The sequence below is a fragment of the Ranitomeya variabilis genome, chromosome 2, assembly GCF_051348905.1.
Source record: "Ranitomeya variabilis isolate aRanVar5 chromosome 2, aRanVar5.hap1, whole genome shotgun sequence".
In the NCBI taxonomy this organism is placed as follows: Eukaryota; Metazoa; Chordata; class Amphibia; order Anura; family Dendrobatidae; genus Ranitomeya; species Ranitomeya variabilis.
This window is the reverse complement of record NC_135233.1, coordinates 126,541,204-126,565,479: the sequence shown is the minus strand read 5'-3', so window position 1 is coordinate 126,565,479 and position 24,276 is coordinate 126,541,204. Positions and strand designations below refer to the sequence as shown.

The following is a 24,276-nucleotide window of genomic DNA, read 5'->3' as shown; positions in this document are numbered from 1 at the left end:
TCTTTTCCCGAACGGCCTCTTCCTAAAGGTCTTCCTATAGAAAGGAATTGAGGGGTCAGGGAAGGCTTTTTTCCTCTCTTTTGCTTTTTTGAGGATCTCGTCTAATGCTTTCCCAAACAAAAACTCACCCTCACACGGAATAGCGCAGATCTTAGCCTTTGACTGCGTATCCCCCTTCCAGCTCTTCATCCATAACGCACGTCTGGCATTATTAATTAGACCGGCTGACCTTGCTGCGAGGCGAAGGGAGTCAGCTGAAGCATCGGCCATGAATGCTGCTGCACCTCTAATTAGTGGTATCGCATCCCGCAATTTTTGTCTGGAGACCCCCTGTTCGATTTGTTGATCCAGCTGATCAATCCACACAAGCATGGATCTAGCTGTGCACGTGCTGGCAATTGATGGCTTAAATATGCCCGTGGAAGCCTCCCATGATCGTTTCAGTGACGATTCTGCCTTCCGATCTAAAGGATCAGAAAGTAGGCCCGCATCCTCGACTGGTAGGGCTGACTGTTTTGAGGTGGAGGCGACTGCAGCGTCCACCTTAGGGATTTTAGTCCATGAAATTAACTCCTCATCATTAAAGGGGTACTTCCTTTTGGAGGCTGACGGGAGGAAACCTCTCTGGTCCTGTTTCTCCCACTCCCTCTTTATCAGAGCCTTAACCGCAGGAATTACTGGGAATGCTCTTCTCTTCCTCTCCGCCAACCCTGCAAACATGATGTCTTGTGCAGTTTGGTCGTCTTTTGTATCCTCACAACCTATAGTATTCCTGATGGACTTTACTAGGTTGTCCACCCCATCAAGAGGAAAACAAGCTCGACCCTCAATGTCGGAATGTGTTGAGGAAGAGGATGACGCCTGCGAGGAGTCTGAGTGGATAACGCCTTCCTCCTCGGACTCAGAGCTGGATATAGCCTTTTCTTTCCCGGATTTTTTAGGGGGGGTACTGGCTTGTGAGATGGCCTGTAATTCCTCTCTAATTATGGCCCGTATATCTGTGACCGACATAGATGGACTCTGCATTGTTTCCGCCATACACTGATTGCAGAGTTTTTTGGGGTGGGAATCTGGGAGAGGCTCGTCACATAACGCACATTGCTTGTGCTTAGATTTCTGTCTCTTTTTGGCCTGGGAGAAGAAGACATTTGTGGAAAAGGGTGTCAGCTTTATAGGCAGAGGGGAAATCACACTCACCCAGTGAAGCTGTACGGTACCGAAATAGGAGGCTGCGACTTTCTGGATCTTGAATCCTTGGTCTCACTCCTGTGGCTGGCATCTGAGGACCTTCTGCTGGCTGGCTCACCTGCTGGGTCCACAGTCTTGCCTGGGGACGACATGTTGCATCGCCTGTGCGTTTGCAACTTCCCCCTTTTTATAGGCCAGGATCCGGTCAGTAAACTTTTTTTTTTTTTTTTTACTCTGCAGCGGTGCACTGCGCATGCGCGAAACCGCGCTTTTCCCTCCACCGCTGTGTGAGTGACCCGGAAGTGCTCCTCTACTTCCGGGTCATTCTGGGGATTCTTACACCGCTCCACGCATGTGCGGCCGCCATTATCCCGGCCTGCGCTATGGAGCGGTGTACCGGCTGCCGCTGCAGCTGTGCCGCAGATCCCGGACCCTTTTACCTGGTGGTCCGCGTCTGGAGCCTGTTTCAAGCCGCACCTCTGCAGCGCTGCTCCTGTGGAATCGGCGTCATCTCTCCCGGACTCAGCCATCCCACATGCCGGCCAGACGAGGGGGGAGCCGTCTAACGGAATCTCCCCCGACGCTGCATCTGGACTGCATCCCCTGCCGTTCGCGCAGAAACCGCACAGGCGGATGCTCCTAGCCCAGGTATGATTTCTGTAGTCTTCAGAGATCCTGTCCCCTGGGAACAGGAAACCTAAACTGAGGAGGAGAGGGGGACCGCCCCCTTTTATGTCTCTGTAGGTTTCCTGTTCCTTGGGGCGGATCCCTATCTCTCCAGTGGGTGCTGTCATGGCGAAGGGTAAAAATTAGTTATATATATTTTACTAATAGCAATTTGGAATCCCTGGGAACCCATGATATCAATAAAGATAACAATTGCTTCACTTATTACGCCCAGAAGTGACAAATATGGAACTGGACATTGACCATCTCATTAGCCAAAAGCCGTTCCATAGTTCCCATTGAACTACAGATAAGTTTGTTGATTTAACTTTACTTGTTCATTTTAAATATTGTATTTGTTCATGTTTTGTTCCTTTACTTCAAAATAAGACATGTGCAGTGTGTATAGAAATTTGTTCATAGTCTGAGGGACCACGAACTGGCCCCGTTTAAAAAGTTTGAGGACCCCTGTCCTAGCCCAATATGTAGTAGGTGTAAAAAGCAAATCTCAATGAGAAATGTTAGGGCTTGTTCACACGTTCCTTTTTTGCTGCGGATTTTTCAGGTCCTGTTTTGCAAAACCCGCAGTGCAAAACAGCGTTGCTTTTTCCCTGCGGTTTTTTGTGCGGATTCCACTGCGGGTTTCCAACTGCACTTTCGTATTGGTGCAGGTGGAAAACAGCCGCGGAATCCGCAGAAAGAATTGACATGGTACTTCTTTTTTTTCCGCAGAAAATCCGCGCGGATTTTCCTGCTGAAAAAAGGAACGTGGGAACTGTGGATTTCGTTTACCATAGGGTAACATTGTACTGTACCCTGCATGGAAAACGGCTGCGGATCCGCAGCCAAAACCGCATTGTGTGAACATAGCCTAACAGTTCTTCAGATTACCCATGTTGACAAATTCATGTGAAAGCCATTGCAGTAGTTTGGGTATCCATGGTAACAACCACCAAGTAACTAATTACTGCAATGGCCTGCACATGAGGCAAGTGACATACATTTTAGGCTCATATCAGAACATCTAAATGAATCATTAGAGAAGAGAAATGCACTCTTACCTGCTTCTAGGGCGTGACCTGGATCTGGAGCGAGACCTAGATCTGAAAAAAAAAAAAAAAAAAGCAAATATTTTAGATGTCCCGCCAAGTAATACAAATCCAACACTACACACAACCCAGTAAAGTTTTATAATTTACACTTACCGGGACCTTTTAACTGATGGAGATCGTGATCTGCGTGGAGTAACAGATCTTGACCTACGAGGTGAGCCAGACCTAGACCTACGGGGAGATCCAGACCTAGACCTACAAAACATTACACAACACAAGCTTCAGACAGTTTCGGAAAGAAAGCAAAGCATTTACCCTGCTGAATTTGTGCTCCATAAAGAAGGTAACCACCAAAGAAAAGCAAATACAAGTAGTTTTACACAGTGTGCTTGACAGCAGCCCATCTACAAAATACCCATAGAACAGGTTCTATAGAAAACCAGGGAAGTGCTACCCTTGTTGGCCCATTGGGGTCAAAGCAGAAAAAAGCAATTTGAAACAAAACAAAAGCACCCCAAACAAATGACAAGACCAACATTAGATGCAGAAAGTTTTGAATAATACTTTTGTTAGCTAGTATTTGGGCTAAACCAGGCATGAACTGGCTTCAGTACATAGAGAGCAAGGCTCTGCACCTTGCTGTGGACATGGATTCAATGTACTCCTGTAGTGCTGGCTCATGTACTAGTACTGATAAAGTTACTTTCTACAGTCGAAGGACCACGATGAGCTCTTCAAACTCACCTTCTTCCTCGGCTTCTGCTTCTAGAACGAGTGTATCGCCTTCCCCGGGATCTTGAGTGAGACCGTGACCTGGATCTGAATATTTAAAAGTAAAGTTAAATTCTATTTAGAAATAGTCAATTTGGTAGACTACAGTCAGACAGCATTGAGCGTCTGATATCAGGAAACCTATTTTGCCTTGAATAGATCTACCTAGGAGAAACTGGTTAAATAAAAGGAGTTTCACTTTACAATAAAGTTAAAATAAATAAATAGAAAAGAAAAACAAAATAGATAAAAACAAAAAAATAAATAAAAAATAAAATAAAAAACAAGACTAGAATTTGTAGTAAATAAACCTTGCAAGTCTGCAGGTCGACCCTCTTTGGCCTCAAGGTCTAGAAGATCTAGACGTCTAGAAGGATCTACCAGCCGATCACTTCATCTACTGTAGGTCTTCAATATAACGACGATCATACTGACAGCCATATGAGCCAGGTGAGGCTTGATTGACGTTTTTTCTAGTTGGGAATGTGGTCAATCTGTAGTTCTTTTCTAATGCGGAGGGGAGCCCCAATTGTATGCCAATATTACTCTGATACGGCGATCACAGTAGATCGTAGATTTCAAGGCCTCTACAGAATCTTAAAGGATGATCTAGTTGTAGAAGGCTTGAGGGGATCTGGCCTCTTATTGCTGATCACCTCAAGGTCTAGCAGAATCATAAGGTCGGATTTGCAAGGCGCCTCAGCATGAAATCTTAAGGCTCGTGACATTCTGAATCAAGTCGACTGACTCAAACGAAGAAACCTGTAAGGTTTTGACCAGGTTGATTATTAATATATTTGAACAGTGCAAAGTCATAACATAAGCCATAATGCATAAAAAAAGCAGCAGTCCACAATGAAATCTATTAACAGCTACAGCAGCCCATTACTAACAAATGCTCATTTCCTCCCCACACCCAACTATCACACCAAGTTTCCTGTAGGCTGCAAGCACATGCACACAAAGCTACTCGAGGTCCTATTAATATTTAATCCAAACATGTCAAACATTTGGCCTTAGGGCAAAAATTTTTAAAAAAGTACCATCACAGACATTTTGCCTAGGTGACAAGTTTAATTTGCCTCTTAGAACTTTGTTGAGCAATAGAAATCTTATGTATCAGTACTGCGCTGAAGAGAACCATCTTTTCTGCATATTAAACAGCACAGGGTGGCCTGTTACTATGACTGCCAACAGACTTGAGGACATTTGCGCATGCCAAGAACTATTCTTTAGTGTGAACCTGCTAACCACCTTCTTCTTCCCTAACACTGCACTAGGTCCCATATTCTTCATTCTATCCATCAAAAGCAGCTGCTGCTTTAGGACTATCCCTGAACATCTAGCTACTCGTCAAAAACCTAGTGTATCTGCTTCTTCTATGTCGGCTGTACCTTAGGCAGTCATAAGCATAGTGACCCTTTTCACCACACTCATAACATCTATCACTTGGGTCAAAAGGACGACGTGCTGGGGGTCTGTCATAGCGAGATCGCCGCGGCATGCCTGTGGACAGCTCTACTCGAACTCTTGAGCCACAAATCACTCTGTAAAGATAAAAGCAATAACTCACAATTACTGTATTGTTAGAAACATGACGAAGATATACATGGTATTTCGGGGGGAATTTAAAAAAAAAAAAAGGGAGGAACATACTTTCCATCTAATCCACGCACAGCGTCTTCAGCATCCCGTGTGTCTTCGAACTCTACAAAAGCAAACCCAGGAGGGTTGCGGGCAATCCAGACTGTACGCAGGGGGCCGTAGTAACTGAATGCACGTTCCAACTCTCCTTTGCCAGCTCCAGTTCCTAGATTACCGACATAGACTTTTGCTTCTTAAAAAAAAAAAAGAAAACCAATATAACAAATCAGTGTGAATGTAAGGCCATGTTCAGTATTTTAACTCCGTATTTGTAAGCCAAAACCAGGAGTGGAACAATCAGAAGAAAATTGTAATAAACACATGCAGCACCTCTGCATTCTCCTGGTCTTGGCTAGGGTGCTTTCGCACCAGTTTGTTGACTCCCTTCAACCCTAAAATGGGATTCAGGCATGTAAGCCAACAGAGCCACAGAATACAATGGTGGTGACGAGTGTCCGCATCATTGTCGAGCATATACGCCTACTTGGGACGGACAGCCGTATGCAGTCTACTACATCTGGTTGTCCGCCTCAGAAGACGCATGCCAACCAAAATGATGCAAGGCAGAATACATTTACTCTGGCGGCACCATTACAGTCTATGGCCCCATCGGTGCATAGACCCAAAGACAGTTTTGCATTTAGATGTAAGCCATGATGGGACTAATGGTAATGATCTGGTTACAAAACGCAGTGTGAAAGCACCCTTACAAATGCTGTGTCCTAGGGGGCTGTACTGTTGCTTACAATGAATTGTCTGTCAATATTTGATTTGTGGGGGAAGGGGCTGGACCAGAATTGAACCCCACTAATGAAAGCCACAACAAGCAGCCTCCTTCATTGTTACCAGGCCGTGGGACATAATTCCAATAGTGGTCATGCCCAATGCAACAAATCAATACCGCTCAGGCACATTGACAAGACAAAGTTGCAATATCAAAACAAAAAATACCTTCTACAGGATGAAATGTTATATCCTATACATGGCAAGATAAAGGAGGTCTTGATTTCTCATTATCTGATTTGGACGCTGTAGGCTATATTTCTACAAAAGTTGCTAGTCTCAGACCCAAACCAAGGTATAAAGTCACGTCTGTATCCAGGGTTTAGACCAAGATAATAAGCCATTGCAGAAATCCCAAGGATGGGGCCCTGAAAAACGGCGTAATGTGGCAAAGGACAGACGTGTGCACCTCCATTCAAGCTCTATATGACTGGGTGAGTAGACAATGCATGGAGCTGGGTGCAGATGCTTGACCTTCGCACCATTCAGAAGTGCTTTAGAGAGCCTAAAAAACCCACCACATATGGGAGCAATGCTGCCCTGACAAATTAAAGGGGTTGTTCACTACTAAGACAACCCCTTCTTAAACTAAATGTTTGGCTCCAATAAAATAATAAAGTCTATACTCCCCTCCCGTTCGGGAACTTGCAATGTCGGGGATGTGATGCGGTGGAATGACATCGGCACCCAATCAGCGCTGGCCTCACTGTCTCTGCCTTCAGACATACTGAACATGAATTCATGAAGTCCAGGATCAGTTGCAGCCTGATGTTCAGTTTGGAGACAGTGACACCAAGCCAGGACTGATTTGGTGCCGAGGTCACAACACCACAGCCTGAAGAGGAGTTCAGACAAGGCGGGAGTGGCGAGAGCACAGCGGCGAGTATAGACTTATTTTATCTGGGGCGAATATTTAGTTTAAGAAGGAGATGTCTTAATAGTGGGCAACCCCTTTAACATGAAATTAAAAAAAATAAATTATAATTGATAAATATGTCCACTTCTGACCTGGATGTTTTCAGGCCTGGTTATTTCTAGCAATCTGCTCTCACAATACACTAAGCAGCATTCACACAGCCATTATCCACACAGATCATACTTCACAAGGATGTGTGAATGCCGCCTTGCCAGGGACACTGCGTAGGAGGCGGTGACCCAAACATGGAGGCTACAACAGGGGCAGGATTCAATTCAGTGGCTGCAAACCAGTCTAGAAAGCAGAGAAGACAAGATATGAGGAGCAGGAGGGGAACTACAGGCCAGGAGGGAGGCCGCAGACCGGGGGAGCATGGTACGGGGAGCGGGCGGGGAACTACAGGCCAGGAGGGAGGCCGCAGACCGGGGGAGCATGGTATGAAGAGCAGCAGGCAGGGAACTAACGGCCAGGAGGGAGGCCGCAGACCGGGGGAGGATGGTATGGGGGGCGGGCGGGGAACTACAGGCCAGGAGGGAGGCCGCAGACCGGGGGAGCATGGTATGAGGAGCGGGCGGGGAACTACAGGCCAGGAGGGAGGCCGCAGACCGGGGGAGCATGGTATGAGGAGCGGGCGGGGAACTACAGGCCAGGAGGGAGGCCGCAGACCGGGGGAGCATGGTATGAAGAGCAGCAGGCAGGGAACTAACGGCCAGGAGGGAGGCCGCAGACCGGGGGAGCATGGTATGGGGGGCGGGCGGGGAACTACAGGCCAGGAGGGAGGCCGCAGACCGGGGGAGCATGGTATGAGGAGCGGGCGGGGAACTACAGGCCAGGAGGGAGGCCGCAGACCGGGGGAGCATGGTATGGGGGGCGGGCGGGGAACTACAGGCCAGGAGGGAGGCCGCAGACCGGGGGAGCATGGTACGAGGAGCAGCAGGCGGCGGGGAACTAACGGCCAGGAGGGAGGCCGCAGACCGGGGGAGCATGGTATGGGGAGCGGGCGGGGAACTACAGGCCAGGAGGGAGGCCGCAGACCGGGGGAGCATGGTATGAGGAGCGGGCGGGGAACTACAGGCCAGGAGGGAGGCCGCAGACCGGGGGAGCATGGTATGGGGGGGCGGGCGGGGAACTACAGGCCAGGAGGGAGGCCGCAGACCGGGGGAGCATGGTACGAGGAGCAGCAGGCGGCGGGGAACCAACGGCCAGGAGGGAGGCCGCAGACCGGGGGAGCATGGTATGGGGAGCGGGCGGGGAACTACAGGCCGGGAGGGAGGACGCAGACCGGGGGAGCATGGTACGAGGAGCAGCAGGCGGCGGGGAACTAACGGCCAGGAGGGAGACCGCAGACCGGGGGAGCATGGTATGGGGAGCGGGCGGAGAACTACAGGCCAGGAGGGAGGCCGCAGACCGGGGGAGCATGGTACGAGGAGCAGCAGGCGGGGAACTACAGGCCGGGAGGGAGGACGCAGACCGGGGGAGCATGGTATGGGGAGCGGGCGGGGAACTACAGGCCAGGAGGGAGGCCGCAGACCGGGGGAGCATGGTACGAGGAGCAGCAGGCGGGGAACTACAGGCCGGGAGGGAGGACGCAGACCGGGGGAGCATGGTATGAGGAGCAGCAGGCGGGGAACTACAGGCCAGGAGGGAGGACGCAGACCGGGGGAGCACAGGACTGACCGCGGGTACAGTGATGTGAGGCGCCGCCCGCCTCACCTCGGGCTCTCACTCTCCGGTGTTACACCCTGCACCATAAACGGAGCCGGGAGCGGAGTTCCGCACACAGCCTGCACGTGGCTCCCGCCGCCAGTGCGCGGGACGTAGCAGGTGTTGTGTTTTCTGCCGCCCATTAGGCCTGGCTGGTCGGCACACCGACATAAGGAGCACATGTAATGTAACACGAGGAGCCTACACCGCGATCCGCCATTACCGAGCAGCGCTGCACAAAGCGCCAAACACGTGACAGCGCACACTGCAAAATGGCGACTGCAGGCCTACCGCGCTACCAGAGGCAGGAAGAAAGGAAACCCGCCCGCCTCGGAAACCTCCCCGGGTACCTCGTACACACTTACCGCCACTGTACCGGCCGTACCGCGACATGTCCGCACAATGCAAGCTAGCACACCTCCGCCGTAGTCTCTAGAGCGCTGCAGCGCGTCTCCCCGCTCTTTATCAGCCACCAACGGTCGTTGAAGCCAGCTATTGGCTAGTAGGCGATTACGTCACGTGCAGCTCCTCCTCCTTTCGGGAGAACGTGCTTTCCTGCAGTTACCTGGCAACTAGGGAGGGGGCGTGGCGTGCGGCGCCTTTGTTGTGCCCATAGTGTGTAATGGCGGCCACTGCTGTGTTCTCAGTCCTGTCTGACTGCCCCTAGGAAACCGGTGAGGTACAGTGGCCCCCACGGGGAAAAAAAACGGTGGTTATTACAGCCTGCAGCCAGTCACACGCTTCTTATAAGGCTATGTGCACACGGTGCAGATTTGCCTGTGGTTTCCGCAGCAGTTTTCCATCAGGTTTACAGTACCACGTAAACTTATGGAAAACCCAATCCGCTGTGCCCATGGTGCGGAAAATACTGCGTTGAAACGTTGCATTGTATTTACCGCAGCATGTCAGTTCTGTGTGCGGATTCCGCAGCGTTTTACACCTGCACCTCAATAGGAATCCGCAGGGGTAAAACCGGAGGTGAAATCCCCACAAAAAACGCAGGAAATCCGCAGTGCGTTTTACCTGCGGATTTTTGAAAAACAGTGCCGAAAAATCCGCACACGAATCCGCAACGTGGGCACATAGCCTCAGGCATCTAGTCACTGAAAACTGAGCGGATTGAGGGCACATTTTATTTTAAAGGGAGTGTGAACAATGATGACGAGTCCTCACTTCCCTGTTAGGTGACTGTCGCCAACTCTCCCATACACAGGAGCACTGGCCCTGCTGCCCATGTGTACTCTGAGCCGCAGCCAGAGCCTTATCCCCCCACATCATTCAGGCCCCCCAGCCACAATAGTGTCATGTGTACAGGACAGGGTATGAATCACCAGGGTCAGATACCCCACAAGGCAGTGGTCGCAGGACTGCAGCTCCGCCCTTGTTCTGTACCCCACTGATCTGATACTGACCCATCTTGGAGCCAGTCGTACACACAGGCGCTCCACTGGGCCAGACATTCATGAGAAAGCTGCAGCCACCCTATCACCTCTGCAAACAAGAGGGTCAGGCACTGAAATTCCCCGTCCTTCTTGCAACCAGGGCTGTGGAGTTTGCAACATAGACCAACTTCTAATATATAATACATTGAGTAGAGTAGTACAATGCAGTATATGCTGTAAATGTTTCCATAAGAATTTGGTAAAGTTAATAATAATAATCTTTATTTATATAGCGCGAACATATTCCATAGCACTTTACAATTGAACAGTTCATATACAACAGTCATAAGTAAGGGCCCCTTCACACTGTGCAATCAAAGTCTGAACGAGCGTTCGATTTGTGACGTTTATCCGTCCTCGTTCCGAGGTTGCAAAGTGTGACATGGCGTTACGATTTGCGACGCAGCCCAGCATCGTACGATGTGAAAGAAAGAGCAGAACTTTCTTTCGTCGTAAATGTCTCGCTGTGGCGGTCGAAATCGTAGTATGTGACGGCGGTCATACGAGCTCGTAATGCGACTACGTGGGTTGGGCTTCCGCATACCTGTCTCCTGATTGGGCGTGACGTTTTAGCACGCCCATGCTGGTAATACGTCACGCTCGGAGTCGTAGGACTATGGCGGTGTGAAGGGTAGCGTACGATTGCGACGCGTGACGTTCACATCGCAACTACGTCAGAAAAAGCGTTAACATCGTAGAGTGTGACCGCTGGCTACGAGCTCGTACTGCGATGTCGAATATGACGCAAATGCGTCGTAATCGTAGCAGAATCGACCAGTGTGAAGGGGCCCTAAGAAATCAAAGATAATACAATTAAAGCAAAGATAATGATGACCCTGCTCGTAGGAGCTTACAATCTACAATGAGGTGGAGGAGACACAAAGTACAGGGGCTTATTTGCAGTGATGGTCCAGCCATCTTGAGAGAATGGGAGATAAAGGCTGCAGGAGCTGGCCACCAGCCAATATTTGTGGTGCTTTTGGGTGCGGTGGAGTTTGGAGTGTTATTTTCAGATAAATATTGAATGTGATATATATATATATATATATATATATATATATATATATGGACTTCGATTAGGGAATGTGATAGGCTGCTCTAAACAGATGTGTTTTTAGTGAAACTATGGAAGTTGTGGTTAGTCCTAATTTCTTGGGGTAGTGCATTCCAGAGTGGAAGTTGTGGATAGTCCTAATTTCTTGGGGTAGAGCATTCCAGAGTATTGGCGCAACTCGGGAGAAGTCTTGGAGACGGGAGTGGGAGGTACAGAGGTTAAGAAGTTATGAAATGTCTGTTCGCTTCCTAATCTCAGGATCTCGGCTTGTAGTTGAGATGATTCTGTGCTCCACTATTTATGTACATGCTCAGTAGTGACCAGTTCTGTGGAGTCAAAGTCTGGGAAATTGAGGAGTCAGAGGTTTTCCCCTTCTTCTTAGAACCATAACTTTTTTTTTATGGGATGAAATATACTTTTGAATGGCAAAAAATTCCAACTTAGGTAAAATTGCAAAAATTGTGCAATTCCACAATTATTTTTTGTCTTTTTTTTATTGGGGTAGATATGATGTTTTGATCACCTGTTATTGCAATGTTGCAGCAGCCAAAAAAAGTAATTCTGGCATTTAAATTTTTTCTTGTTACGCTGTCTACCGATCAAATGTATTTTATATTTTGATAAATCAGCCATTTCTAGATGCAGACATACCAAATATGTGTATAGCTAAAGGGGGGTGATTTGAACTTTTTTTTAAGCTTTACTGTATGTAATAGTCCAATTGCTTGTGCTATACATAGTGAGGCTTCAGCACTGCCTAAGGCTACTTTCACACTAGCGTTTTTTGCAGTCCGTCGCAATGCGTCGTTTGGCCGAAAAAACGCATTCTGCAAAAGTGCTTGCAGGATGCGTTTTTTCCCCATAGACTAACATTAAGCGACGTATTGACACACGTCGCAACCGTCGTGCGACGGTTGCGCCGTGTTGTGGCGGACCGTCGGCACAAAAAACCGCTACATGTAACGTTTTTTGCTGCCGACGGTCGGCTTTTTCCGACCGCGCATGCGCGGACGGAACTCCGCCCCCACCTCCCCGCACCTCACAATGGGGCAGCGGATGCGCTGGAAAATGCATCCGCTGCCCCCATTGTGCGGCGTATACAACGCTAGCGTCGGTAACCTCGGCCCGACGCTAGTGTGAAAGTAGCCTTATATAGCAGAAATCATGTTCTGCTATCAACACCAGCCTTCAGCAATGGATCGTAATCACAGGCACGGAGTCATCACCCTACCCCCATTTTGTTCTGACCACCCATCAGCACCTTGCATTAACATCATGGGCACATCAATGAGACTGTGAAGTGGCGAGCGCCCACCAGTGCATGTTAAACAGCATTACTTTACCCCTGGCTGTTAAGACCACATGAAGGCTAAATAAATCAGTCGTCACGTGTGAGGAAAGATTCAGGCTAAGCATGTGTGCCCACAAAAGGTAGGGGCACATCTGATGTCAAGTTACATATGTTGTGGTTAACACTAGTGATGAGCGAGTGTGCGCGTTTCTGAGTATTTCAGCATGCTCGGAGATTTAGCTTTCTTCTGTCGCAGCTGCATGATTTGCGGCTGCTAGACAGCTTGAATACATGTGGGGGTTGCCCGTTTGTTCGGGAATCCCCACATGTATTCAAGCTGTCTAGCAGCCGCAAATCATGCAGCTGCACCAACAAACTAAATCTCCGAGCACACCGAAATACTCAGAGACCACCCGAGCACACTCGGAGAAACTGGAGTAATGAGCACTCGCTCATCACTAGCTAAAACCTTAAATGGGTTGCCCACCTTTAGGGACAATTTTTTCAACTCTTAAATGTATAGAATTGGGGCTACAGAAATAATTTTTGAAACTTGGTTCAATAAACGATTTTACACTGTTCTTCTATAGCCGCTGTATTACTGTCAACTGCTGAATGAGTTATCACTGTCTGCCACATTACCTTTACTTTGTTTTTTTGGGAACATGATTTTGTGGTACTTATTATAGAAGTATGACAGGTTCTTCTCCTGTACTTTAAAGTTTTGCTTTCCTCACTGCACAGCTCTCCAGTCCATACAATGGCTGCTGGTGGAGGAACATGTGACCAGACCTGTCCATCAGTCTCCTCCAATTGTAAAACACTTTACAGGGCAAAACTGCTTTTCTATGAAAGGACAGGTCTAGTCACATGTTCCTCCACTAGCACCATTGTAAGGCCGGGAGAGCTGTCCAGTCTGTGAGGAAAACCGCAGTAACAAGAGCAGGAGAAGAAGCTGTCATACCTGTATAATAGTGCCACAAAATCATGTCCCCAACACATCTGTGAAAAAAAAGAGAACTCACTCTGCAGCCAGCAATAGACAGAGTAAGGCCGGGTTCACATTAGCGTTTGAGTCCACAGCGTGGTGCTGCGGACTTCTTTCCTTAAGCTCTGCCTACTTCCACATGCGTCCTGCGTACCTATCTTTAAGGCTACTTTCACACTAGCGTTTTTTGCAATCCGTCGCAATGCGTCGTTTGGCCGAAAAAACGCATCCTGCAAAAGTGCTTGCAGGATGCGTTTTTTCCCCATAGACTAACATTAAGCGACGTATTGACACACGTCACAACCGTCGTGCGACGGTTGCGCCGTGTTGTGGCGGACCGTCGGCACAAAAAAACGCTACATGTAATGTTTTTTGCCGCCGACGGTCCGCTTTTTCCGACCGCGCATGCGCGGCCAGGACTCCGCCCCCACCTCCCTGCACCTCCCAGTGGGGCATCCGCTGCCCCTGTTGTGCGGCGTATACGCTAGCGTCGGTAACCTCGGCCCGACGCACTGCGACGGGCTGAGCCCGACGCTAGTGTGAAAGTAGCCTAACAGTGGGTACGAAGTGACATGCGTTGTATGCGGACGCATCCACGTGCGTTGTTATAGATACGCAGGACGCCTACGGAAGGAGCTAAGTAAAGAAGTCCGCAACACCACACTGCTGACTCAAATGCTAATGTGAACGTAGCCTAATACAGCAGCTATAGAAGAATAGTGCAACATTGTTAATGGAACTCATGTGTAAAAACTTTTTTTGGCTACTTTCACACTAGCGTCGCTTGCTGTCCGTCGCAATGCGTCGTTTTGGAGAAAAAACGCATCCTGCAAAGTTGCCCGCAGGATGCGTTTTTTCTCCATTGGCTTAAATTTGCGACGTATGGCCACATGTCGCATCCGTCGTGCGACAGATGCGTCGTGTTTTGGCAGACCGTCGGCACAAAAAAAGTTCCATGTAACATTTTTTTGTGCGTCGTGTCCGCCATTTTTGACCACGCATGCGCGGCCGAAACTCCGCCCCCTCCTCACCAGACATTACAGTGGGGTAGCGGATGCGTTGAAAAACTGCATCCGCTGCCCCCGTTGTGCTTTTATTTCACAGCATGTGTTGGTACGTCGGCCGAAGCATGGCGACAGCCCCGTACCAACGCTAGTGTGAAAGTAGCCTTTAGCCCCAATTTCATCCATTTAAGATTTCTCCAAACGTGGACAACCCGGTCAGTGATCTGCATAGCTACATGTTTCCATAAACATGACGGTGTAGTGTGGTCAGGCGCTGTGCCTCCGCCATACTGTGCAGGCTGTGTTATACAGCCAGCGCCCACCTCTAGCAACACTGATGACAGCCCGGGTTGCCACCTTCAGTGGTTGTAATGGTGCAGGCAGCTGCATGACCCCCGCCCCACCAGTAACTGTGGGGCTCCAATGTGTCATGGAAGCTGGGAACCGGTCACCCCCAAAATCAAAGATGAGCTAAGCCCACCGGCATCAGGGGCTTATCTACAGCATTCTGTACTGCTGTAGATAAGCCCCCAATGTAACCTCAAAAGATGAGAAAAAAAGGTTATATTATACTCACCCTGGAGCGGTCACGGTTCTGTTCCGATGGGCATCGCGATCTGGGGCCTCCCATCTTCTTACGATGACGTCCTCTTCTTGTCTTCAGGCTGCGGTGTACTGTCTCTCCTGTTGAGGGCAGAGCAAAGTACTGCAGTGCGCAGGTGCCGGGAAAGGTCAGAGAGGCCCAGCGCCTGCGCACTGCAGTACTTGGCTCTGCCCTCAGCAGGGTGGACAAAGTATGCCTGTGCAGGAGCCGCAGCAAAAGGACAAGAATAGGACGTCATCGTAAGAAGATGGGAAGCCCCGGACCGCGATGCCCATCGGAACAGAACCGTGACCGCCCCTGGGTGAGTATAATCTAACCTTTTTTTCTCATCTTTTGAGGTTACATTGGGGGCTTATCTACAGCAGTACAGAATGCTTAGCTCACCTTCCATTTTTGGGGTGACAGGTTCCCTTTAACGTAATGTTGATGGTCCAGTGTACAGCCATAGACAGAGCGGTCAATACTCGCAGATAACGCGCCCTTCTCCACCGTACGTTGCCGCCTGGTCACACAGGACAGTGTTAGGACGGACTGCACACACGAGGCGCAGCTTTAGTGCCTGTCTGTGCGTGTTATACCCGCCGTCTGTTCCCACTCCCGCCATTACTGACTGGGAACTGCCGCGCTGAGCATTCTGGGACGGGTGAACGAGGCGGAAGTGACGTCACCGCGCGGCGAGCTCCAGGTGTGCGGGGGTCACGTGATGTGCCCGGGGTGCGCGGCCGCCTCACTGCGCAGGACAGGACACTGTATGGACGCTGTGAGTAGCACATGATGGCGGCAGGCTGCGGGGGGAGCACAGACGTTACTGGTACCTGTGTGCTGCCTGTACATGGGCTCCTCTTCCCGAGCTGGTACACGCTAGTGTCCGCTGTTGTCAGCCGTTTGTGGTGATCTGATATCTCCAGCACTGTGAGCACCATGCTCTTTGTGTCAGGGGTTTTCTCGCTAGGGGATGGAAATATCAGAAGGCTGAGGGTACACAGGTCGCCCACCTTTATGGATGATCATTTTTTTTTACATAAATAATTTTTGCATTTGAGTTTTATGTACAATATTTCACTATTTACCTCCTGTAGCCAGTTTGTTGTGATGTCTATTGCTGGCTGCAGAATGAGCCAACTGAAGATCTGCCAGTGAGCTCATAGGATTTGCAGATCATCTTTTATCTGTCTCTTAGCTGCTTTCTAAGCGCTGGCCCATGAACACCAAATATTGCAGTTTTTAATGAAACCCAGTTGGAAAAAATGTTTTTGAGATACAATCATGTGCATTAAATAAAAAAATCCTCAGTAAAGGTGGACGATTCTTTTAACATGTTCAATCGGGATGAGGCTCTGTCCACAGCAGATCGGAACCAGAATTCAATGTCCCAAATCCGCTGAGAGTCATTGGGCGCCATTATTAGGAGCAGAACAATGCAAGAAAGCCGTAACCTGACCTCTGCTGCCAGATGGAGGCCGCCCGGCGTCTCTCTGCATGGCCGTCTATGGAAGGGTGTAAATTGGGCGCACTCCTGATGCAGGAAAGGGGAGCCCGAAGTTCACACAGGCTTCACTCCACATGGAAAAAGAGGCGGACACCATGTTAATCACCGGGAGCGTTCACATGAATGTTTTTCCACACTGGGCAGCAGTCTGTGGAAGAAAATCTCAGCATGCGCCAGTCTTACTGTCCTCGGCTGGTTGTGTCGTGTCCCCAGACCATTCAGGTCAAGCATGCACTAAAGTGTGGGGGACTGAGGGACACTTGTGATTTATGTGTAGAGGCGGTGGGGCCATCACAGGAATGTCAGCAAGTGAGCAAGGCGAGATACAAGCAGGCAGAACATGTACATAGATCATCATGGCCCTACAATGTCTGGACCACTCATTGGTATCTAACAGTATCCTATTATTTATTTATATAGCACCATTAATTCCATGGTGCTGTACAAGAGAAGGGGTTACATGCAGGGTTACAGTACACAAATTTCTGATGACAGACTGGTACAGAGGGGCAGGGACACTGTCCTTGCGGACTTACATTCTTCACCTCTATTATGTAGAGGTGATCAAAAAGAATGAATCAAAGGCCCTCAATCCAGTGGCCACTAATGATGAGCGAGCTCGGATAAGGTGTTATCCATTCTCAGGTGCTAACAGAGTGTCTTCGGCGTGCTCGAATAATGTTTGGGTCCCGCGGCTGCATGTCTAACAGGCAGGCAATCCCTGCATGTATTGTGGCTGTCGAGCAGCCGAAAGACATCCAGCTGTGGAGACTGGAACATATTTTTTCAAGATCAAAACGCTGAAGTCACTTGGTTAGCACAAGAGCATGCTGAGATAACACCTTATCTGAGCTCATTTGCTCATCACTAGTGGCCATGTTAGTAGTCCGTGGCAGATAGATGGGAGCTCTGAGAAACTCCTCCCTGCTGACATCCCCTGCGCCTCTGGATTTGTAGGCCTGGCTCGGCGTCATTATTGCGGTGTGATGCATGGTGTCGCATCATGCCTGCTAATAAGCGCTGAGGATGCTGTTAGGAAGGAGGAGGTTTGCGGAGTTCCCATCTGGTGGCCATGGACTCCTGACATTGCTGCTGGACGAGGGGCCTGCCACTCTTTCTGATCATTTCTAATGGCCAGGTTTGGATTGGCTTCTCCAAAGCATTGCATTGACAGCAGAGTATTGGTGCTGAATCCTTGGTTCCTACAAATAAACACAACACAGTTATATGAAAAGATGGCTGGAACGTGGCCGCATTATGTGCTCGCATTGCAGATATAAAGCCCAGAATAATGAATGCTCCCACAGATTGTTTCCATTAGTCTATAAGAGTTTTTGTGTATGTTCAGATTGCTGCTCCATCCGTCACCCAGTTTAGTAATGGCAGCGAAGACACTTTCTATGGTTCGTGCTGAAGATGATATTTTTTGTATAAATCAGGTTTATTGAAGCAAATAAACAATACGAAGATGATATTTTTTGATTGGTGTGTTGTGTTTTTATGTTTTGTCCACCTATGTAATCTTTATTGATGTTTTCTCTTTCAGATATCAGCCAGTTGTTGTACAGTGCAATGGATACGGATTTAGCTCCTGAAGGTAAAATGCAATATATTGTAACATACTAGAATTAAAGGGGCTTTCCAAGATTTTGATGGTCTATACTTAGGGTAGGCCATCGGCATCACAGCATTGGAGTTCTCACTGTGGACTTCCCAACAAATGAGCAGATTAAAGGTCCTGGGGCACCAAGTCCCCCTCATTTTTTCTTAATGGGTATAATTTCTTTTAATTTTGTAGTTTATGCGCCTGATTCAAGGCAATCTGAACTGTAATACCAGGAAGTACTGTAACCAGTAATAGGGGACACTGTTCTCTCCGACATACCTTCAACAGTTTCACGCTCTATTGCTAAGAAATATTAAAAAAAAAGACAGCCATCACTTAACAAAAATAAAATGTGTGGAGGCCTCTCATGGTCCTCAGATTGGTGAAATATATAAGGTAACGTAAAACCGAGAACACAGTCTGGCCTAGAAATAAGACTTCTATTGTTATATTCCCTTTTACATGGAGGCATATGGAATATTCTGCTTTACTTTATGAGGGAAAAAAAGCGTGTGGCTCAAGAGGGTGAAAATATCTTTAATAACACAATGGACCCGATTCATCAAGTTGTTTATGCCAGTCCTGGCCAGCTTCACCATAGTGTGCAGAACCGGGATGGTAATTGGCAATGTTTGCCCATCAAAGTTATCAAAATTTACAATACAGTGGCGTAAATTATGCCAGAAATGTCCTCGTTGTGACGGAGGCACTCGGCAGCTGTCAAGATGAGCGCAGCTCATTAAGTTGTTTGCACTTTTTAATGAATTCGGTACATCATGCTCCTGCAGTGCCTTCATTGAGGGTATGTGCCCATGATCCGGAGTTGCCCCGGGTTTGACACTGCTTACTTATGAAGCGTCAAACCCGCAGCGGCCAGATGTTACACCATAGTGGATGGGATTTCAGCACTTTGGACACAACGGATATGCGCTGCTACTTCCGGATCATATGCACCCGGCCTAAGATTGCCGTACAAAGGAACATTCTTCATGAATCAGGCCCAATGTGTCTGGCTAGGCTGGAATATCTCGGACTCTATTTTTATATCCGGTATGTGTGTTTTACGTTTTTTTTAAGTGACTTGGTATCAAGCATTATACAGTGCGCAAATAAATAAAGAAAACACTTAACAGAATATAACTCCAAGTAAATCACACTGTCCACTTAGGAAGCAAAACTGTTTGACAATCAATTTCACATTCTGTTGTGTAAATGGAATAGACAACAGATGGAAATTATTGGCAATTTTCAAGACACCCTCAATAATGGAGTGGTTCTGCAGGTGGGGACCACAGACCATATCTCAGTACCAATGCTTTCTGGCTGATGTTTTGGTCACTTTTGAATGTTGGTTGTGCTTTCACACTCGTGGTAGCATGAGACGGACTCTACAACCCACACAAGTGGCTCAGGTAGTGCAGCTCATCCACAATGGCACATCAATGTGAGCTGTGGCAAGAGGGTTTGCTATGTCTGTCAGAGTAGTGTCCAGAAGGTGGAGGCACTACCAGGAGACAGGCCAGTACACCAGGAGACGTGGAGGGGGCCGTAGGAGGGCATCAACCCAGCAGCAGGACCCAAACCTTAGCCTTTGTGCAAAGAGGAGCACTGCCAGAACCCTGCAAAATGACCTCTTGCAGGCCACAAATGTGCATGTGTCTGCACAAATGGTTAGAAACCGACTCCATGAGGATAGTCGGAGGGCCCGATGTCCACAGATGGGGGTAGTGCTCACAGCCCAACACCGTGTAGGACGCTTGGTATTTGCCACAGAACACCAGGATTGGCAAATTCACCACTGGCGCCCTGTGCTCTTCACAGATGAATGCAGGTTCACACTGAGCACATGTGACAGAGTCTGGAGACGACGTGGAGAGCGATTTGCTGCCTGCAACATCTTTCAGCATGACCGGTTTGGCAGTGGGTCAGTAATGGTGTGGGGTGGCATTTCTTTGAAGGACCGCACAGCCCTCCATGTGCTCACCAGAGGTAGCCTGACTGCCATTAGGTACCGAGATGAGATCCTCAGACCCCTTGTGAGAACATATGCTGGTGCGGTTGGCCCTGGGTTCCTCCTAATGCAGGACAATGCCAGACCTCATGTAGCTGAAGTGTGTCAGCAGTTCCTGCAAGATGAAGGCATTGAAGCTATGGACTGGCCCGCCCGTTCCCCAGACCTGAATCCGATTGAACACATCTGGGACATCATGTCTCGCACCATCCACCAATGAATAATGAGAGAAAAAGCATCACTCCAAATATGCATACCACATACACAAAAATAAGAGACATGATAATAAATCGTATATGAAAAACAAGATTTTTATTGACACACAACACACAATATAAAACAATTAAAAACAGCAAAGAGCCTTGTCCATACACAATCATATAAATCTGAGTATAAGAGTGAATACCCAACAAAATAGTGTGATAAGGACTACCTAAATGCAGGCCTGTGCAGCTATAGGCAAAAGGGGTTAATAGAAGTAAGCACCATCCACCAATGTCACATTGCACCACAGACCATCCGCCACCTCATCAGGAGCATGCCCAGGCGTTGTAGTGAGATCATACAGGCACGTGGAGGCCACACACACTACTGAGCATCATTTCCTTGTCTTGAGGCAATTCCACTGAAGTTGGATCAGCCTGTAACTTCATTTTTCACTTTGATTTTGAGCATCATTCCAACTCCAGACATCCGTGGGATATTAGTTGTAATTTGTGTTGGTAATGTTTAGGTTTTATTGTTCTCAACACATTCCACTATGTAATGAATAAAGATTTACAATTGGAATATTTCATTCAGTGATATTTAGGATGTGGGATTTTAGTGTTCCCTTTATTTTTTTGAGCAGTGTAGAAAATATCTTAGTTCATAGAAAATTAAAGTTTTCATATGCAAAGCTAGAAACCCCTTCAACCATTGATCTTTCCATCGTTTTTATAGTATCCGTATATTCGTTCTTTGCATACTCGGTCTCTATAGTTTACAAGTACATTAGGCTCTGTTCACATCCAGCCAAATCTGGAAATAAAAAACAGTATTCTTCTTTATTACAAAAGCTTAAAATCCTCTTGGAGTAAAAATATATGTACAGCAGGCACACAGACCGACGTGCTGCAGGCTAACATCGTTTTTAATCATGGTTCCAAGAACAATGTGATTGCAACGTGTAGGTTTCTGAACCTGCTCTAAATAAGTTTTTAGCTAAAGATGGATTTTAAAGGGGTTTTCTCGTATCAGAAAAGTCCCCTGGCTGCAGTTGTTTAAAAAATAAAAAGAAAGTTTGCTTTTTTTCACCCTCTCCAGGTCCAGTAGTGAGTTTCCGCCGCTTCTCTGTGTTTATTTTCTGCTGTGCCGACATCACATCGACAGCGCTGCAGCCAATTTGTGAACTCGGTCTCAGTTGACTATAATGTAAGAGCTGTTGAGCTCACTGATTGGCTCAGCGCTGGACCCGAGTTGGGTGAGGAAAGAACTGTCGAGGACATGGAAAAACATCTTGAGATTTTAAAATAAAGAATAATTCAGTTTTTTTTAGTCTCTAAATTGGCTGCCACATCTTGCTTGGACTCTAATTATTGGCACGGTTAGTGACGCTGTCCATTATCTCACCCAGGATGCTAGTTCAGTTTCTCTTTCAAATGCATTTGTTTGCATCTGTCATGGTTTCCATTTCTAATGGACACCATGACGCAGTGTTGGTTTTGTTCTCTGTCAGGACTGCATTTTCTTACAATAATAGTTTGACGTATGTGGCGCTGAAGGCAAGAATTATAGGTCATGCTGTGGTATTCCTTCTATCAAATCTGCGTCGGAGGCTCACAATACAGAACGGTTTCAGATTTTTCTAACATGATCTTAGTTACAAACTTATTCAGATTAGCTTGTTTGAAACTAAATGTAATCAAGGACTGCCATCTCCAACTGTATCCGCTGCGCAGCTTCGAGAGGGATTGGCGGTAGCATTTTCGATGCATATTTATTATTCCATTGAAAACAGACAAATGCTGCCTATACTTCCTAAGAGAATACAACAAAATAAGCATTACTCCCTTATTCACTCCTTGCTGATTCTGCACTTGGGATCACTGGGGTCAATCTCTGCCTTGATGGACATCCAGGTTTGGCACTATAGTCTTTTCTTTTTATTGTTATTATTTTGTTTACTTATTTTTATTTAATAGAGGAACAGACTATTGTAACCAGTTGGACGGAGAAAACCCCACTGGAATGGCAAGAATATGTGAATAAAGAGGTCACAGTTATAGCTGATGAGAAGAACGAATACCAGGGTTGGGCTGTAACCATTGATCCAGTGTCTGCAAGGTAAAGATCATTACATTGGCTGAACAACAAGGGCATAGCTGGTAATGGACTTATTGGCTTCAGACACACAGCATATATTCTAGAGGAGCTAAATATTCAGGTGGGTTCATGGGCCCCCAGGTGCCATAAAGGCATGGATACTCATTCTAAAACACCTTTTCTACCTATGGACCTGCACTGCAGTGATTGTCAATGATTGTGAGGTTTTATTATGTAGATTTCTTGTTCTTTTGTACAGAAAGGTCACATTACCAATTCTGCAGAACTAGCTTTATGACCTCAGGCCTTAGAAAGCAGGGTTGGGCATGTTGAGTTTCAGCATAGCTCAACCATTTCTGTTTGCAAAAAAGCTTTTGTTGTAGTTTGTAGACCCATATACCTATCGCCTCCTAGTTTTTGGGTTCTAAAACTATCTTTGAAAAAGGGTCCTCCTTCGTAGGGTTGGAAAACAAAAAAAACATTCAGCTCCCATGGGCCAAATAAAATAATGGATGGCTTTATTGAATAATCATTCAAAAATATGAACAAACAGTGTAGATATGCAACGCGTTTCAGATCAATTTTGATCTTCGTGGCTCCTTAATAGGGTTGTCCAGGCTTGGAATAAGAGTTTCAGTCTCTCTGACTCCAGCTGCGGAAACCTGCAGACTAGACTCCTGATCTTCTCTCAATTAGCTCCTATTGAGAAAAGCCAAATGCATTTAGGGGGCAAATTACACGACCGCCCACTCGCAACGGGAATATCAACATATCTAGACAAGGGTGCACACCGCAATTTGGTAGTCTGCAGCCACATGGAGTAACTGCAGACTCTTGTCTCAAGCATGGACAGCCCAATAGAGGCATAGAACATGATCACTTTTTCTCAAAAAAATACAATTAAATGGGATGTAAAAAAACCCCCAAAACCCTCCCATACTATGTGTGTGAATGCTCCCTTCAGCACTAATTCATGGCATATCTCTTTTAGTGTTGTCCTGGTTAACTTTGAAGACGATCAGAAGATATCCGTCCGCATGGTGATGGGGCACGCAGTGCAAAAGGTGGAAATACTGAAAGACTCTGATGAAGTCACCAAACAGAAACTTCAAAATATCTTCAACCTTCAGGAAAGCAGCAGCGCCTACAAGAAGGAGGATCTGGAGACCAAAAAGCTCAATCTGAAAGGCTGGCTGCAGCAAAACAACATTCCCGTCACCGAACAGGGGCAGTCTACCAGGACATTGTGTGTAGCGGGTGTATTCACCATTGACCCTCCGTATGGCCCAGAAAACTGCAGCAGCACTAATGAAATCATATTGTCTCGCATACAAGGACTCTTACAGGGTTATATGGCAAACCAATAAATTAAAACCATCTCCGCCACATTCTCTCCCATGTATTTTTCTTGTCATGTGTAGCATGTGGCAAGAATACCTGTGAAATGTAGGACATCCCATAAAAGGGTTCTGCCACTTTCACAACAGTTTTTTTTCCTGATGTATCTAAAATTAAACATTTATACTCATTTTGGGGGGAATTTTATCAAAGGATGTTCTCAAGTGTTTGGTTGAAAATGATGCAGCATGCCATTCTTACCCCAAAATGTGGAATTTGCTACTTTGTGCCACTCGGATGAATGTAATCTGGGCATGGTTTGCTATGCAAACAGGCTTTAAGCCGTATTTATGACTTATGACATTTTAATAAGTTGCAAACTCACTCCAGTAAGGGGTGGAATAAAAAATTTGAAAAATCG

At 47.3% G+C, this 24,276-nt stretch overlaps 2 protein-coding genes across 11 annotated transcripts in view; one reads left to right on the top strand and one right to left on the bottom strand.

Moving 5' to 3' along the window:
- SRSF7 (serine and arginine rich splicing factor 7) overlaps positions 1 to 9,245 on the bottom strand; it is a 15,485-nt gene extending 6,240 nt beyond the window's left edge. Inside the window, exons 1-6 of one of the 2 annotated variants that reach the window (XM_077282938.1) lie at positions 9,090 to 9,245; positions 5,334 to 5,514; positions 5,072 to 5,224; positions 3,651 to 3,725; positions 3,060 to 3,161; positions 2,916 to 2,957 (exon numbers count right to left, since the gene is read on the bottom strand). In XM_077282938.1, coding sequence (XP_077139053.1) covers positions 2,916 to 2,957; positions 3,060 to 3,161; positions 3,651 to 3,725; positions 5,072 to 5,224; positions 5,334 to 5,514; positions 9,090 to 9,117 — 581 coding nt within the window. In that variant the 5' untranslated portion in view covers positions 9,118 to 9,245. The remainder of the gene's footprint in view (positions 1 to 2,915; positions 2,958 to 3,059; positions 3,162 to 3,650; positions 3,726 to 5,071; positions 5,225 to 5,333; positions 5,515 to 9,089) is intronic. The other variant, XM_077282939.1, reaches the window with a different exon arrangement.
- On the top strand, positions 8,502 to 24,276 carry GEMIN6 (gem nuclear organelle associated protein 6). Of its 9 annotated transcripts, none has more exons than XM_077282940.1 (4): positions 8,502 to 8,563; positions 18,143 to 18,193; positions 22,397 to 22,538; positions 23,509 to 24,276. In XM_077282940.1, exons 1-4 carry the CDS (start codon positions 8,506 to 8,508, stop codon positions 23,882 to 23,884), a joined length of 627 nt encoding a protein of 208 aa, XP_077139055.1. In that variant the 5' UTR covers positions 8,502 to 8,505; the 3' UTR covers positions 23,885 to 24,276. The 9 variants fall into 9 exon arrangements, with proteins under 9 accessions (XP_077139055.1, XP_077139062.1, XP_077139064.1 ...); XM_077282947.1 differs by lacking the exon at positions 8,502 to 8,563 and adding an exon at positions 8,678 to 8,702; XM_077282949.1 differs by lacking the exon at positions 8,502 to 8,563 and adding an exon at positions 8,884 to 8,906.

What these genes read in the sequence shown, in the direction of transcription:
- GEMIN6 (XM_077282940.1), top strand. Translation starts at nt 8,506, where the DNA reads ATGGGGAGCGGGCGGGGAACTACAGGCCAGGAGGGAGGCCGCAGACCG. An exon ending in CCGCAGACCGGGGGAGCATG is followed by an intron (nt 8,564 to 18,142) that starts GTACGAGGAGCA and finishes TTTCTCTTTCAG; the next exon opens with ATATCAGCCAGTTGTTGTAC. An exon ending in TACGGATTTAGCTCCTGAAG is followed by an intron (nt 18,194 to 22,396) that starts GTAAAATGCAAT and finishes TTTATTTAATAG; the next exon opens with AGGAACAGACTATTGTAACC.